General features: G+C 38.4%; 1 protein-coding gene across 8 annotated transcripts in view; it reads right to left on the bottom strand.

The window, feature by feature from the left end:
* The window catches only part of EVC2 (EvC ciliary complex subunit 2), a 437,493-nt gene that overhangs the window by 384,971 nt on the left and 34,389 nt on the right, over positions 1-18,133 (bottom strand). For 6 of the 8 annotated variants that reach the window (XR_009746147.1, XR_009746150.1, XM_061468980.1 and 3 more), the window contains 6 exons: positions 16,380-16,704; positions 13,490-13,729; positions 12,156-12,331; positions 5,146-5,305; positions 3,443-3,907; positions 202-402 (listed from right to left, as the gene is read on the bottom strand). Coding sequence is in view for 6 of the 8 variants with exons in the window: in XM_061468980.1 (XP_061324964.1) it covers positions 202-402; positions 3,443-3,907; positions 5,146-5,305; positions 12,156-12,331; positions 13,490-13,729; positions 16,380-16,704 (1,567 nt within the window). In the remaining 2 variants the exon portion in view is untranslated. The remainder of the gene's footprint in view (positions 1-201; positions 403-3,442; positions 3,908-5,145; positions 5,306-12,155; positions 12,332-13,489; positions 13,730-16,379; positions 16,705-18,133) is intronic. The other 2 variants (XM_061468990.1, XM_061469033.1) reach the window with 2 other exon arrangements.

Here is an 18,133-nt window from a genome sequence, read left to right as displayed (position 1 = left end):
TGCAGATGTATGTGAAAAAAATGTGTCTAATTGATGCCCAATTATCTTTAAGGTCCACTGGTCCACGCAAACAGAAGAAATGTGCACTGCTGTCACACCTATGAAGAAGCTCTGGACCTGTATATGCAGGCAAGGCCAACAACCTGCAGACATACCAGAGAACCCTTCCACATCCCCACACTGATCCTACATCATTCCCACCTGTTTACTGGTCACTGCTAAATTCTGGTCGACTTTCAGCACCTCCGCATCCCTCTGCTCGACCTCGAAAGCCTGAAGCAAGGTTCTCGCTCTTATTTTGGGCCAAGCTAAGCTGCTGTCCACCTGAGAGAAGCAGCAATGCAACTCTTGCCTCATTCTACGCAATTCTTCTTCTGATAGTGAGAGGGGTAAACTTAGAAGCTGCCTGTTGAAAAAAAACAAAACAAAAACCATAGCCTTTTGCTGTTCAGTGATATAAGCATAAAATGTAAGAGAATACACACAGATACTTTACATGACAATAATAATCCTTTTTTTGTCTTATTCATGTAACAGTTAATGAGCCAATTCTGAGCTGCTTAGTATGTTCAAAATATCCTTGAGGATACTTTAAATTCTGCATACAGAACTTCCTGGACTGTAAAACTTCATTTTCAAGGGGACACAGTTTTTGAGTATTCAAAAAGTAAATAAAGACTTTTTAGCACATTTCCTATGCACAGAATCTTTCCACTTCCACAGACAATACAGTGCCTGAACCTAGGGATGAAATCGAGATAAAAGCTTCCCATAAAGCCTCCCTGTGCTGCTTCCCAGAACTCAGCACTCACAGCTACTGAGAGGGGTAAAATATAAAATGAAAAAGTCTCTCCTTATTACAAACTTATACCCACTATCGCTCCCATCACCCACCACAAGGTTCCAGCTCCTTTTTGTAAAAAAGCTTTTAGCAGTCTGAACAACACTGAGTATATTTTAGCAGTAATTTGAATCACTCAAAGTTCCCATTTTGGGTAAGGAAGGTTACCAACATAAAAGTCTGGGGAACTGATTCTCAGGTCAAGCTGAAGTTGACTGAGCATGCTAAAGCCTAAATTCACCTTCTAGTTGTAAACAGCCTTAGACTATACATCTTCTTATCTTGTGATTGAAATATTTCCTTGAAATATTTAATAAAAAATAGAATACTTTTTTATTTGGAAATTTTCTCTATTTCCCCCAAAATATATTTGAATTTAAAGCATGAATGGGTATTTAAAAAAGTAGTTTTCTTTTAAAAATGTATTATACAATACGTTCCATTAGGACTAATGCTTTTATTCAGTGTATCACAGGCCTATACCACCTCATTATTTCATTGACATATTTCAATAATAATGAAATATACTGAAAGTTAAATATTTCAATATATTAAAAGTTTAGAAATCCTTATTTCTGTTTACTGATTCAGCAAAGAACAGCAACATCCTAAATTAAAACATTTTTACTACATGAAGTTTGTATCTTTGAAAGATTACTCCCTTTAAGGCAATATTAGTCCAAGCAAAAGTATTTACAGCATACTTAACCATTTCTCATGGTTAACTACTTCTCAAGCTGTCTTAGGCTTTCAGAAGAAAATCCACACTATGTATCCATATGTACAGACAGATATATAGACTGAGATTCAAAGCTAACACAGAAAATCAGTTTTGTCATGTCTACGTTTAAAAAGGACTTTAAACATTAATGATCTTCATATACATATTTTGGACTAACTCACGGTCCTTTGATAAGCAATAGAAATGAAATGCTATCATTCAAAGTAATTTTTTGTGAAAACCAGATATCAGATGAGAACATGAACATGACAGCTGGCATCTGTCATCAAAATACCAAAACTGACAGACTGAGCATAAAGTCAGTGACAGATTTTAAGGGGCTTTTGGTAGGACAGTTGTGGATTTTTTGGATCTATTTCCCAGTATTTTACTGGGAAAAATACCCCAAACATCTTACCGTAGCTGTAATAAAGATAGCATACAACTGGTGACACTGCAGGCTGGAACACAATTATCTTTAATTGTAAGTTAGTAACAGGAAAGACCTACTGGGTCATACAATCTACTTCCCTGGTCCTGCAGGTCTTCTTTCAGCAATGCAAACAAAGAGATAAGATAGCTAGAAAATACATTGAAATGGCTTACAGAAAAGTATTTTAAATGCTGAACAAAACATAAAGTGCTTCAAATTAGAACCAGGAGAAAACACAAATGGATTTTTCTTCTTTAGCAAAGCAAACGTAATGGGCAAGATTTCTTTTTATGTTTCCATTATAAGGTTTTAAATTTTGTAGCAGGCAAACATAAAGATGTTGTCTGGACAAAACTGCCCATCCAGATCTGCTTTGCTTTAAAGAAAAGGTATGAAGGAGAAACTTCTGCTAATGCTTCTCTCCCCTCTAACCCTGGTTCAATCTCTCATGCTCAGTTTGCATTGTATTAAGGGCAGACAGGCTAATACAGTTTTCCCTGTTCCAGTTGCTTCCCCCAAAGCTGCAATTTTGCCAGCAGACTATTTTTTCATGTTCCTATGTCTCAAGCAATGCCTGTTATTAAACAGCCATTGTATAGGAAATGTAGTACTGTAAATATTCAGGCAACAAAACAACTAGTCATAAATTTATTCTAAAACTAAGGAGAAATGCTGCTGAGCAGTGTCAGTCTCTCAGGGCCTTGCTACCCAGTCTGAGAGGCACCATGCATGATTACTCTTGGCTGCAGCCATCGTCTCTCTCTGCACAAGGTCTCCCAAGGGTGGCAAAGTCACTGCCCGTCTTCCCAAATCCCTGGGGTCATATCAGAGCAGGTAGCAACAGCCATAAAGTACAGCTGGGGCCAGCAAATCTCTCTACAACACTGCCTGTGTCATGATGCCTCTCTGACTTGGGGTTCAGTGCCAAGGGCACTTTAGCAGCAGGCCAGACTGGCCAAGTCTGATGCATGGTGCCCATGAGCTGGAAAGGTGAGACTGCTGCACTGTGTATTTATGGAATATGTGGAAATACTGTGGCAGAGCTCAAAATGAACCTGATGAGTAAGGCTTGACTTGTGTCTGCAAGGAATATATCAAAACTGGACATGGGGCTAAGTAGGCCTGACATACTAAATGACATTTCCAAAGTGCTGGACCTTTGAGAACAGACTAAGAATAATAATGAAAGATGTGCAAGTGAAACCCATCACAGAGTAAACACGAGTACAAAAATACCATTCCATGATTTTGGTTTCAAAACAGCTGTTTCCCAGGATTTCCATTGCAGGGCTCACCCACAAGTGCCACAGGGGCTGAGCACTTGCAAACAAATCAGTTCTCAAGTGCCCGACAGAACTGACCACTAGGAATCATACCTGGACATGTCTGAAAAGTCCTAGTTCATCTCTATTTGCAATAATAACTAAGAAAAGATGCAGAGAGATACTTGCATGAATACTGATTGTTCCCAGCTCCTTAATTTTTTTTGTTCCAAAATGCTTGTTTCTAACTCTTGGCTTAGCTTCTGCCTGGTGAGCTGAAGCAGCTCTTCAGTGGCTGCGCTCTTTTCATGCTCTTCCCTTTCAAGCTGCTCATGTTTATCAACCATCTCTTTTTTATGCTCCTCTACAGCTTCTAGCAGGAACACCTTTGGCACACTGAGCTTTACCAGTTCTTGCACAAATACTCCACACTGAACACGTTTAAGCTCTTCAATGGCTTTCTCTGTTAAACCAAACACAAGCTCTTTCAGCTCTTCACTGGCCTCATTGTCAAGTTTTTCAGTAAGCTCTTCAAATTCAATGGTGTGATCACTCAAAAGATTTTTCCAGTGGCCCAGGTAGTGAGTGACCTCCTTAGTAGTTCTGAAGGTCTCTCCAAGGGACAGCTGCTCCTTCCGATGCTCTTTCTGCTGATTCATTTGCAAAAAGGAAGAACAAGGTTAAGAGAAGGAACATCTCAATTTCTACCTCTTTAAGCATGTATTCATAGCAACGCAAAATCTCATACTTTGGTCTTTCAGTGTTCTTGAAACTACTTTTCAGTGTTCAGAGACTTACCCAGCGCTCAACATGATGGCTTTGCGTGCATCTAGCAGGCCTGTGATGTCAGACTGCTAGACAGAAAGGCTAACACAGACCTGTGATAATCTGGATGGCTGCTCAATAAAAGGGCTGACACCTAAATAAATACATGGATCTATATTTATTTGATATAATCCAAACTGGCTGAACTGCAACAATCTGGCAGCATTCCAGAAGTGAATCTGGATCAAATACCAAGGAAGAAAAAGAAGGAGCAGGGAAAAAAAACAAATATTAATTGGAAAGCTAAACCAAAGCTACCTATACTCAGTAAAAATACAACAAATGAAGTGCCCATCTTTATACCTGCTGTCTGTCTTTGCACTGGTAACCGTTAAAGAGCAGAAAACACTGAAACACATACCCTGCAAAAGATAAAATCAGTCTCACCTAACTTTGGTCATCTAAAGAAGTATCACCTAATCCAAGAAAAATTTTTCTTCACTTTTTAGGCAGAGAAATATAGGGACTTTTGGATAGCAAACTCCCTTTCATTTATCTCAGATCATTTGCAAGACCTCTGCCATTAAGAGGTGATTTGGAGCTCTTGGAGTTAGCCTTGATTTCTAGATGTCTGAGATGAGGTGACATGAGTCCTACACAAGCAACCACAGGTACAACATATTCTAAATAGTTTTGTAGCTGAATTTTAACTGTGCTGTAGAAGACATTTAAGACACACATAACCAGGAAAACCACAAAAAATGACTACTGTCACAGATCTGTGTCATCTCTCTCACCAGCTCCAGAACCTCATCTGGCTTTTGCCTGTCTGCACATGCCAGAGGCTTGTCACAACCCCCCTGGACAAGTTAGACTAAGTACAGGGGCTTCACAAGTTTCTCCAGTTCTATTACTTTCTTGTATGTTTTTCTAAAAGAACAGCCATTAATTACTACATGATTACAACAGCATATGGCGGTACAGAGCTAAAACCAATGGACACTTATTTTCATCCATGCTCCTGGCAGCGCTGATCGCTGTTATAAGAATTACACTTTATTTTGCAATTCATTCCATTTTTAATTCATGGCAAGTTCTGTGAAAATAAATATACTGAAATTACCTTTTGCAGCACTTCCCGCCTTCGCCTTGTAATGAGTTTCTGGCGAAGCTTTTGCTTTTCTTGTTTTAAATCATGATCGAATTTCTGTTTAACAGAATTAATTTCAGCCTCAGCTCGGTCCAGCAGCATCCCCAAATGACATTCAGGTAGATGACCTGCCCTGTAATAACAGTGTTTGAAGCCTGTTATCCCAAATTCTTAAGAGGAAAAGGATATTTGAGGCAATTAGTACCATAATAAGGTTCAACACAGTAGCTACACAGAATGATCCTTGTTCTTTCAGCAGTGATACCTGGGGGGAATCAAAGAAGCAAGTGGATAATAGAAAGATAATCTCAATGATTAGTGTAGGTTTGAGACAGTTTTTGAAGGTAGAATGAAAGTGTATGAAGAAGGAACAGGAAAAAGGAAGGAAGGGAAGGCAAATGCAAAATCATTACCAGTCAGTAATATAAGCAATATTCAAATGAGACATTTTAAACCTTATCTATTATTCATAATATTTACATTTTTCATTTAATGCCCCTGGAATGCAATTCCAGATGTTTTTTATAACTCCTTCTCCTCATTAGGAACAATTTTTCTTTGAAGGATGTAATCTAATCAGGGAAAAACAATTAAAAATTATTTTAAAGATATCAAAGCAATCATATCCATCAAAAGATTTATATTCAGATTTCCTATTAATACATCATCATCATAATTATAAAGATTTCAAAATAATAGTGAAATAAAGTAATCTCTGGTCTACCTCCAGTTGCTACAGTATTTAATTTCAAAGAGTAAGCAAGATTAGGTTACAAAAGTTTCAATCTCCACAAACTCAAATTGAATTTCAAGAATTACCTGCTACTTACACCATAAATTCCTCAGACATCTTAATTCAGACCAGACTGTTGGACATTTGTGAGTTCTAATTTATAAAATTGAGCACATTGGACTTCTAAAATGTGGGGCTGAAAATTGTCAACATGGAACTCTGAGAAGAAAGCATCAGTTCTGGACCTAAACTTGGAATGTTATCCAAACAACTTCTGGTTTATTTTTTTAAATCCCCTTTTTTCAGAAGATACGAACATTACACACAGTGCCTGGATTCAGATGAATTCACATCTCTCCACCTACTGCTTAAGTATCCACAAGTATCTGATGAGCCACAAAGCGTCATCCCCTACATAAGGAATGCACTAGACAGAAACTCAGGTCTGCTGTATCACACAGTTATATCGACAGAGGTGGCTTCCCTTTGCAGAGCTTTTCTACTGCTTAGCTATCATATTTCTTTAATCTTCTGAGATTAAAGAGGATTAAAGTACCTCTCCATACCTTGAAAGCAATGCACCAGGCATCATTCCTGGACCTTTCAGCAAAGTAATTGTTTCCTTGAAGCAGCCAAGACTAAATTTCAGTGTTATGTCAAAAAAAAACCAACAGCACCAAGATTCCAGCTCACATTTGCTAACTCTAAGTCTTGCCCCCTTTTTGATCAAACCCAAGGCAAAACAATGAATAAAATGAAGATTTATTACAGTGACAAAGTGAGTCAAGTAATAACCAAGATCTTTTTAACACCTTCATCTTGTCTTGTACTGGGGAAATAAACCTAGTCTTGCCTAATCCAACTAAAATCCCTATCCAAAGTAGTGAAAAGGGTCTTCATAGAAAAACATAGATGTGCTGGAACTACCTAGCAAATGAGAGTTTTAAGAAAAACCATGCAACACAGAATGACTGGGAAATGATATATACCTACCTATTTTTAGGAAAAACAGGAATCTACATTACTTCAGTTTCAGGCTGTTGATTTATTTAGAGATCCAGTATGTCCACAGCTCAAACTGTAGGCGACACAGTATTGTAAAACCCATCTACCTATTTATTTGGAATCCCAGATAACAAAAATAATGGGCAAAATGCCTTCCACCACAGAAGTCTATGTGAGTTTATGTGGCAACTTGTATTAATCAGTATTACGGAAATTACTAGAAGGATCAATCCTGGCAAAAGATCTTAATTTTTGGTTTCATATAAACACAGTATAAAAACAATTGCAGTATTAGAAGTAAAAGACATCCTGTTCCCAAAGGACTCTGAACTGAAACACAAAATAAAAGGAGACAGATAACGAGACAGTATGGACTGTATGATAAACTGCTTGGTCTCAGCATACCAGACATCTAATCACTGAGGAGATGTGTAGGCAAATGTTTAATGTCTTTGAACAAGGAGAATTTTAATCAAGGAGAATACTGCAGCAATGACAGGGATATTTACAGGGAGATCCTCCCAAATGCAGTGAGCACCAAGGAAGGCACAGAGATGAAGTGAGTGCCCAACAGCAGCTGTAGGTCAATCAGAGGCAGACCTTCACTTCACTATACAAAACAGATGCTAACAAATTTAGGAGAAAATATGGAGTGACGGCACTAAAAGTAGTAGCAGTTTGTAGCTGATGCCACAAGAGAACTATGTAAGGGATGGTGGACCCCAGCAAAGGAAAATTGTTTTGTGAAAGTAAGAGAAGGCATGGGAGTATCACTAAAGCAAAAGGGAAATAGATGTGAAGCAGAAAAGTTGTACCAACCTGGATATATGTGGAGGTTCAATCACAATACTATACAGAAACTGTAGAGAGTGAACCTGTAGGAGTGCCCACGCTACTCCACTTCAGCTACTTCAGAATTTCACCTGCTGAACTGATATCTTGCTAGATCAGAATTCATGCAAATACTTCAGAGCAATAAATGCCCTACATAGCAAGCACTATGAGCAGAAAATGTATTAAAAGTTTATTAGATAACTTTATACTGATGCATTACTGCTGGAGGAATTAACTTTCCCAACACCAGCTTCCTGAAAAGTGCAGCAGGACACTGTTCAGAAAACTTCTTTGCTTATAGCAAGGTCCATATAAAGGGAGACTATCCAGAAGAACAAGCCCAGTATGAGACATTTTGCTTTGACCTTTTAAGGAAGTCGACTGACCACTTTAAAAACACAATACACAAGATATTCTTGAGGTCTTATAAAAACTAAAATGTTTGGAGACATTTATATAGGAGTTTGAGCTGTTTGTACCTAGTGAGTCACAAGAACTAGATTCAGTTTTTAAGGCACCAAAGAAGGAAGGAAAGTTCCTGTGAACAAGCAGGTACTGGCAAAAGAATAATGCAACAGTTACAGCTGCTGTAGTTCAAAAACATTGAGCATTTCAATCTCTCTTGACTGCCGGAACAACCCAGGATGAATGCTGCCCCAGGTATTGCCCATGAAGAACCTAGGTAGACATCCCTGAAATCTATCATTACGGATTACATTTTAAAACTTGCTTTCCTGCTTTTTGGCACTGCAGTCTACAAACTTGATTTTTAAAAGACACTGAATACCCACAAGCAGTCCTGACTAATGGGTCATTTTATTTAAATACTATATTTAAAAGCCCAGCTTGAAAATTCTGGCTGCTCTATTTCATTTAAAAACTCTCCCTAGAATTGGTTTTGGTTTATTTTACTTTTTATAACACTTATTTCTGACCACACAGAATCTTATCTTAACCTGAAATTGCCTTGCTCTCTGATAAATCTTAAATATCCTATTAAGTTCCATTTTTAAAAGACCTCTCCCCTCATCATTTATCTGCTGGTTTATGTATCCCTGAAACTTTTTATCTGTGGTATATGTAATCTACATCTCTTCTTAGTGTCTCTTCTCCATTGTCCTGGGTTCAGCAGTAGCAGTCATGTTTTTTCCTTTGTGTTAGCTGGTGCAGTGCTGTGTTTTGACTTCTAGTTTTGAGAACAGAGTTGGTGAAGCCGATGTTGTCGGTTGTTGCTAAGTGATGTTTACCCTGACCAAGGACTCTGTGAGGCTCATGCTCTGCCAGGGAGGAGGGGAAGCTGTGAGGAAGCAGAGACGGGGCGCCTGACCCGGGCTAGCCGGGGAGGTATTCCATACCACAGCACGTCATGCCCGGGGTGGGGGGTAACTGGGAGTTACCCAGAAGGACAGGAGCTTCCGGGTGGAACTCGTTTTCTTGGCCGGTGGTATCGTATTCTCTTCCCTTGTTATTTTCCCTTATCATTGTTTTAGCTGATAGTAGCGGTGGTGATTTGTTGCTGGACTGTTCTTGTCTCAACCCGTAGGAGTTGCACTCTCTCGATCCTCCTCCCCGTTCCTCCGGGAGCGGGGAAGGGGAGAGCCCCGGTGCAGGGAGGGGGGGGAGACGAACACGGACCTTGATTGTTGTCAGCTTGGCACCACTCACTGGGAGTGAGTGAACAAGTTACCTGACTGGGTTTAAACCACGACATCCATACACACAGTTCTGCATTTCAAAATCCCATTTATAACAGTAAGTTTAAAGCACACTATTAAAGCTGGACGCAGCAGATTAAGACAGACCAGTATCTATATTTAGACAAGCAGATTCAAAGCTAAAGTATTGCTGTTACTGCCCAAATTTTAATGCTCTTATTTGTAAATATTCTCTCAATCTTTTATAATTAGAAACTGAAATGCAAGCCTTTCTTGGGGTCTATACTTGGATATTTCAGTATACCTGTAGGAAAAAAAAAAAACCAAACCAAACCAAAAACCTAGAAAATAATCTGAAATACTACATTTTGGAGTTTTATAGTCTCAACATCTAAAGAATGAGTAATAACATAACATTATGGCAAATATTTGCCTGAAAGGAATTCCTGCAACAACAGGTGTGGGAAGTTACATGAAAATAACTAATTCTAGTCCCAGAAAGCCAGATAAGATCACTTCTCTCCAAATGCTGTCTCCAAGTATGGGCACATTTCCTTTGTCCACAGAGTATTACGACCATTGCATACTCTGAGAAGTTTAATAGGGAAGAATTATTTTTTCATTTTGGTAATGACATTGGTGGTTTTGGAAGTTTTTGTATAGCATGATTTGGGGGCAGAGGGGCCTTAGTATATTTTTTTTGATGGGATCTATGAAGTCTTGCATTACTAATACTACATGTTTCCTCTCTGTTTTGTAGTTGATCTGTTTTGTGACTGTTACGTGCAATAGCAAGTACTAAACAATACATGAAACCTGCTTTTCCAGCTTAAGAAATTCTTGGTGTTCACTGCAATGATTTAATCCATGGATCCAGTGGTCATACACATGACAGTTTCTCATGAAGGCTTTTCACATAACTGTAACGTTTGAGAAAATGTCTCGGACCATTTCTCTTTATCGATTCCAAAGAGAGGCATGAACTAGTGAAACAGAACTCTATGTGAAAGATGTGTCTCAATTATATTTCTTATGACAAGACTTATTTTTGTCTTTGACCCACACAGCTGCAGATGTCAGCAAAATAGGCAGAGCAGAGCAAGCATACTGGAAGAACCTCTCTCTGATCAATGAATCTTGAGGCTAATCTTAGGGTGTGATTCCAAAGAGGCAGCACAGAGGAAAATGAAAAAGATCAGCAAGGAAAAGTTAGAAAAAACCCAGTTAAATGACTATTGTATTAACAGACGCAGTCTTTGGTAGCTTTTAACAGTCTTCCTGCTCCCTAATATTAAATTCCTTTCAAGTAAGTCAACACTATGAGAAAAGAAACACAATGTAAAGACTGGTATTTACACATGTCCTCTTACTGCATGTTCCATATGTTGTTAGTGACTGACACCAATATAAACATCTAAAATATACAAATAAACCTGCATGCACGGGATTAACAGCAGCAGTGATAAATTGTTTTCCTGCTCACTAATGTATTTTACTGCACTGGCATGCTTCTCAGTAATCTCTCCTTATGACAGACTTAAGATACACCACAATTCTCTGGGCAGCAGCAAGAGATCTCTCTCAGTAATCCACACTGCCATGTGTGGTCTTTGCTACTGTCCTGGGTTCAGCAGTAGCAGTCATTTTTTCTCCTTCTTGGTAGCTGGTGCAGTGCAGTGTTTTGACTTTCAGCTCGGGAACAGAGCTGATAACAAGGATGTTTTGGTTTGGCCAAGGACTTTGTGAGCCTCATGCTCTGCCAGGGAGGAGGGGAAGCCAGGAGGAAGCAGAGACAGGACACCTGACCCAAACTGACCAAAGAGGTTTTCCATACCACAGCACGTCATGCCCAGGATGTAACGGGGAGTTAGCCGGAAGGGCTAGGAGTCGGCAGGGTTGGAGGAGGTATCGGTCGGTGCTTGGTCGGGCTGAGGGGGGCAAGTTATGTCGGGTGGTGCTGAGGTGTTGTATTCTCTTCCCTTGTTATTTCCTTTATCGTTGTTATTATTGGTGGTAGCAATAGTGATCTGTGTTATACCTTAGTTACTAAACTGTTCTTATCTCAACCCGTGGGAGTTGCATTCTTTTCGATTCTCCTCTCCGTCCCTCCGGGAGCAGGGGGAGGGCAAGAAAGGGGGGGAAGTGAGCGAACGAATTACCTGACTGGGTTTAAACCACGACAGCTACTCAAGATCCTCCCCAGTTATGCTATTCATAAGTGTAGCCAAATTACTTTAGAAAACATTCATGCTTTCCAGTTTGAGACCACATATCCAGTTCCTCAAACACATTCAATCATAGGTGAACCAGAATTGTTCTTTACTCTTTAAATTCACATACTCATATGTAAAGAAACCAGACAACTGCTCTTAACTAGTACATGTTGCAGTGTTCTCTGGTAGGACATCTAAAATGACTGTGGACCATTTACATGAATAATGGATGTACAAAGATACTGAGAATCTCACACGAGTCTGCTTCCTGCTGAATTTAGAATTACACGGTTCCCAGCAATTCATCTCTGTGTTGTACGAAGTAGACACAGACAAGAAAGCCTCACCTTTCACCTTAATGTCTGCTGGGATATTAACTAAGTCATCAGTTACAAAATATTTTCTAAGAATTAACTTAAAGGATAACACTTTTATGCACCTTTCCTGCTAGGTAACACAAACAAAAAGACTTTTGAAGAGTATTTTATTGCCTGTGACATAATATAGGCAAATGGCTGCCAAGAAAACAATTGAGATATTTACCTTTCCATCTTATTAATGAGACTTGGTATCTGGGCTGCTGCTGCATTTATAAGAGCAGATGCTTGAGAATCCCTTAACCGTATCTTACTTATGAGATACTCTCTGTAAGCAAATCTTCTACTCAGATGATATTTCTTGCTAGCTTGCAAAAAATCCATTAGCTCTTCAATGTCTCCCTACAGGAAAGATTGTGAACAAATGTATTCTATTAGATGTAAATTTCAGCCAATACCTGTGGGTAACAGACCAGATTTATTCGTTAACATGGTAAAGTTAAAAAGCTCTTAGAAGTGAAAAGCAATAAACTTATATCAGCTTGTCTCTAATGAACACGTCAAATTACTACAGTGATTTTAACAAAACAAAATAAATAATAATGTGCTGAGCTTCTGGCCTGAATATCTCAGTACTGTGTGTACTCTCTTGAATAGTCAGTGCACCTCCCAAGAGCCCTGATTTAACAGGTCATTTGATCAGGTACCCACAATTAAATACACATGCAGCCTTCCAGCGTTAGTAGAACTGTTCCTGCTTAAAGTTATCCACAGGCTAAACAGTCTTCAACTGAGACGTGAAGAGAGCATGTGTTCAGTAACAGCAGTAAGCGGCACCATGTCTCTTTTTTTTAAATTCCTTTTTTTCTTTACAATGCGTTTTATGACTAAATAAAGGGTAACATTTTCAAAGGTGTTTAAACTGACTTCAAAGCCAAGAAAAAGCTTTTCACGTGTGTCTAGTATAAGAGCAGCAAAAGCCAAGCCTGCTGAACACAGGCTGGCTTAGAAATTTCCTCCTTCCAACAGATGGGAACAGCAAAGGTTTAGATACATACAGATGAGTCTGGCAGATACCAGCGGTACGCACACAATGCTCTACAGCAGGTATTCTTCCAGCATCAGCTAGCCAAGACAAAGTCTGACACTTAGGTGACCCATGCCTGAGCAGCTGAAACACTGTGAAAACTTCTTTTACTTGCTCTGTCTTCTGCTGGCTGCTCAAGTGTCTTTTGCACAAGTGCTCTACCTCTGACAGTGGCCCACATGCTTAGGAAATATTACCCATGAAAACAGAAGTCAGCACCAAGCACATACTGTTGTGGCAACCATGTATAACTCACTGGTTTAGAAAAATGTTTTTCACATGCATCAATGTACAGTTATATAGATTTCTAGATGTGTATAATAATTGCATTATACATTTTAATATTCTTCCTAAAAAAAATCAGCTATAAAAGTGATAAAATTCACCCTGAAATATATTTTCTGAAACACTTCTCAAAAATTACTGTGTGTTTGTATTCTGTCATTAGGTTAGGAATGGAATTATCCTATTACCTGTATTTTAGAGTAACCTTCCACTAACGTTTTAGCTGCTTCCAACTTCAGTTCTCCCTTGAAAGTAGCATTTGTTATCTGTGTAAAAAAGATATTATGGAGCTCCTTTCTCTGGCAAACAGCCAGCTCTCTATAAGCCTTTGCAAAATATTCCTCCTGCTTTACCAGAAGGAGCCTCTTCACATGGTCCTGCTCCAGTGTGTGAAGTCTATCCAGAAGACTTCTGTATTCTACAGCAGGCTGCAGAGAAGAGAGAAATAAATAGATCCAAAGTGATTTTCAGTATTCAACATATTTTAAATTATTAGTGCTACCAGCTAATACATATTTTACTCATACCCTGATTACCATAACTTCAGGCTTAAATGAAGGCTAATGCTAATTATTATAAATGAAGGCTATACTAATGCATGGTTTTCATCTGTTTGGAATGACAGAGGTTGTACAGCTGTCAATCTCTAATCCAGATAATGGCTGAAAGGCATAATGAAGTATTTTTAAAATTTGGAAGCATTATTTAAAATAAATTATACAAAACGGCATGAAATTCAATATAAAGACTATATACATGAAATCAATTTCTTAGGTTTCATCAATCCTGAAATCCTATTAAAACTGAATAGACTCAAATAAGTCAGAACAATGATGCAAGAATAAGCATACAATTTAAAAACAGTACAAATTAGAAAAAAATATTCTATGACAAATCTCTAAAAGTTCTTCCTATTGATGACCTACTTTATCTATTGATTTCTACAGATTAATGCAAGAGCATCATGTTAGAGTTACAACAATGGAGTATAATTAAATGGCAATTAATTTAAAAGCTTCTTTGCAATAAATACTTTCTTGCAATTCTCCAGTAATACTTACACATTCATAGTTTTAATCTCAGATGGTATAAACTCATTACAGAATCAAAATGCACATGTTCCACAGAGCAAAGGATGCTGCTTATGCCAGCAGAGCTACCTAATGGTAGCTGTGTTAGTCTTGCTCTAAATTTAATGCTATTTATCTGGGGACAACTGTCCTCTGCACCTCACCCCTCATTCCCAAGAAACACACTGGAGACAGCAAATAATTAATCAAAAAGGCAGGGAATATACACACTCTGTGTTCTGGCTGAGAGGGGAGGAGGTTATTGCTCCAGCTGTTTTTCACTGCTATCTCTTGGATGATAATACACCCACTGCCATGACCGCTGGGCCAAGCCTAGTGCTCTGGTATGTCCTTTTAGACAGCTTTCCCTGGCAAGTACAAACCCAGGTCCTTTCACAGACAGGAAAGTGAACAGCAAGACAACAGTATAAGATAAATACATCAGGAAAAGTATTGGACTGGCGTCAATTCTTTAATTCCTACCATACAGGATTTCCAATATAAAACACTGGAACTGAATTGGGACTGAACCAATACCAGTGTATTTTGTGCAAAACAAAAGCCACTTTGCTCAGAAAGTATTTATTGTGAGTTTCCATAGTCAGTCCCTTCTCTGCAGACTTTATCAGGTAGTGTTCAAAGGATTTATCAGGAAGTGTTCAAAGCTAGGCTGGATGCAGTTTTAAGCAACCTGGTCTAGTAGAAGTTGTCCCTGCCCATGGCAGAGGGACTGGAACTTGATAATTAAAGTCCCTTCCAACTGAAACTATTCTAGGATTCTATAATCTCAGCAAGGTGTTAGACATCTAAGTTCCTTCTATAATCAACAGAAGGAAAAGGACTTCTGCAGAATACAATTTACCTCATCCTTAAAAAGATGTACATGACTATCCTTTCCTTGCTGTCTCTTCTGACTTTTCTATGCTCATATCCTACTTGAAAGCTCTCTAGAGTCAGAAGTTAAAATTCACCTGGAAATGTCAAAGAAATTCAACTGGGTCACTAGCCTTGCACCATCAACCCTGTCCATGCAGCAGCCTTATAAAGCAAAGTACTTCCTGAGAGCTTCAACATACTCAGCAAAAATCTTTTGTCAAAACTTCAATCATGAATTGTCATAGAGGTCCTAACAATTATGATATGCAAATAAAACCACTGCTTAAAAGAAACTAAATCAAAACAGAAGGCCAAAAATTTAAGTACTGTCTGCAAACAGAGCACACAGAAGTAAGCAATATACTGATCTAAGGGATTATACTCATAATACTCATGTATCCGTACAGCTCTATTTCCACACAGACTACCTACAACCCTGAGCAATGACCCTTACCCCTTCAGAGAGAAATCTCGAGTGCAAGTGACACATAAAAGCACTAAGCTTTTACTTAAAGAGAGACTCTAATCTTGCTAAGAATCATACTCTGCCTTAAATTATTTATCTCACTGTTATCTAGAAGCTATTTCCAACAGAACTCCACTTCTTGCTCTGCCTAAAATACAAATGGTTTTGCTTGCCTTCAGGTTGAAGGAAATCAGCCTTTGGTTGCACTTACATTCTCATTTTCTTCAAAGTAAGAATATAAATATTGGAGGCTTTTTATCTAGATTGGAAGGTTTATGATGGAGAGAGTTCTGCTCCGAATGTGCAAAGTACTATATACAGTGTCTGGCTGGAGTTCTTAGAAACCATTGCAGTAAAATACAGTAAATAAAAATACACCACTTCGTAAGGGTTCAAGTGACTATAGAAAGATCATGGTAATTACACTCTTTTGTTTTCAGGTGTCACAGATGCTCTTGAGATACATTCGTTTTCTGGTTAAGTAAAAAACAGTTTCTCAATAACAACTACCCTAATTATGGCATCTGAATGTTTGAACACATTTAAATTGCACAGTTTTCCTCTTTTTTCTTAGAAGAGGACAACTCAGCCACTCTAGTCTAAAAGAGAAACCATCTATATAAAACTATGCATCATGCAAAACGTTTGATTTTGTAGCAGGTTCACCTTTTCATTCATTTTCTTCATTAATTCCTCAGCCTCTTCATTTACAGCTCTAGCTTTTTGGCACTGAGCCTCCATTTTCTTTCTGGTTTCTAGATTACACTCAGCTGTTAAAGCCACCATCTTCCTTTCATATTCCTCTTGAATCTCCTTCTCCATTGCAAGAAACTGCTTTTTGAAAATTGAACTCATCTTCTTCTCCACATGAGGAAAGAGGCTGTGACTTAAGACCATGTTCTTCATCATCATAGCAATCACTTCTTTGCATATCTGCGTTCGATATGCCTCCAGATCGGCATCTGCCCGTGTCAGGCTGGCAACCTCCAAGCTGTAGAAAGGTAATCAGAACTGTTTGAAATTGCAGATTATAGGAGATTTCTTTCAGAAAACAACCATATCTAGATTCATTCAATACTGGGTAATCGAATGACAGTCACAGAAGTGCAGGAATATCACTCACAGCATATGAGCTTACTAATCATGATTTTAATGATTCATTAAAAAGCACAGTGAGCCAATTTCTACTACAGCAACTTTAAGGAAATATGTCCATTCCTGCATTTCTGTTTTCTTTAAATTCAAAACATTCCCTCAGCAAAAAGCAAACAATAACCTCCCAGAAAGAAACCAAATCAAACCAAACAAACTTAAAACCACCACACCCCTGCTGGGAAGTAGAGGAGGTAAGTATCTGAATAGACTACAGATTTCACTGACTATGTAAAAAAGTTCTAAACTCACTGACCCATCTACATTGATGCAGCAATGCCTTGTGTTCTGCACTGGTGTATTCCCTTGCCTGCTGGGAAGAGGAGTGTTTTGATTATGTGCTGATACAAATAAATTAAAATAGGTGATCTCTTTCTCTCATTAACAGAGTTCTAGAAGAGATTAAATCCGGACAGGTTTTTACAAAATGCAATAAACAGCATGTTCCATATGAATACATTCTCATTTATCTTTAATTAAATTGTAATCATAATTATTCTTATTTCATATACAATGTAACTACTGTAAATTTTATAGCTGTGCCTATTCTGCACTCAATTCAGCACTGGAAAACTAGGTGGATTTTACCCTGGCATCACAATTTACATGAACACACAGCACTATATGCTTCTGTGTGGATTAAGTATACAGGAATAAATTTGTGTCCTACAAAGTACACTTTTAAGAGCTTAAATCCATTCTTTTTCAGTTAAGGTAAATTATTGGTTTGTTCTGTTACACAGTCAAATCTTAGAATAAATTTCAACTCCATAGCAAAGATGTTGGCAAGATTTGCAAGGCAGCAGAATGACAGTACATTCAGAATGGATTATCTTGAAGCATGCAAATCTATAAAAACCTCACCTTTTAGTCAAACTCTCCTTATGAAGCAAATAAAGTTTAAGTAAATCAGTGATATATTACCATCACTGCCTCTCAGTCAAGCACAAGAAATCTATTGTCTCCATTTAGAAATCAATAGGATAGAATTAACTTGTTTTTTTTACACTGACTCAAATACCTGAAGTATCTAAGAGACATTAGCTTTTTCTGTTGCAGTCTCTCAAAACCCTTGAAATGCACTGGCAAAGGCCACACTTGTCTTGGTGATCTGCTGCAGGTCTGTCTGGTTGCAGCTGCAAATCCTTCCCCATTTCCCCTGGCTCTTCATCCCATACAGATGCAGGAATCATTGCTGCATGAGGCCAGATCCCTGCGTTTGAAATACTGTGTGCCTGAAGCATTCTTTGCAGTAATTTGAAGATCTT

Source organism: Pezoporus flaviventris, unplaced genomic scaffold, assembly GCF_033815535.1.
Source record: "Pezoporus flaviventris isolate CSIRO_AGI_PZ_B2104156 unplaced genomic scaffold, CSIRO_AGI_Pfla_v1 ptg000002l, whole genome shotgun sequence".
NCBI classification, from domain to species: Eukaryota; Metazoa; Chordata; class Aves; order Psittaciformes; family Psittacidae; genus Pezoporus; species Pezoporus flaviventris.
The sequence above is the reverse complement of the archived record's forward strand: the minus strand, read 5'-3'. Positions and strand labels throughout refer to the sequence as shown.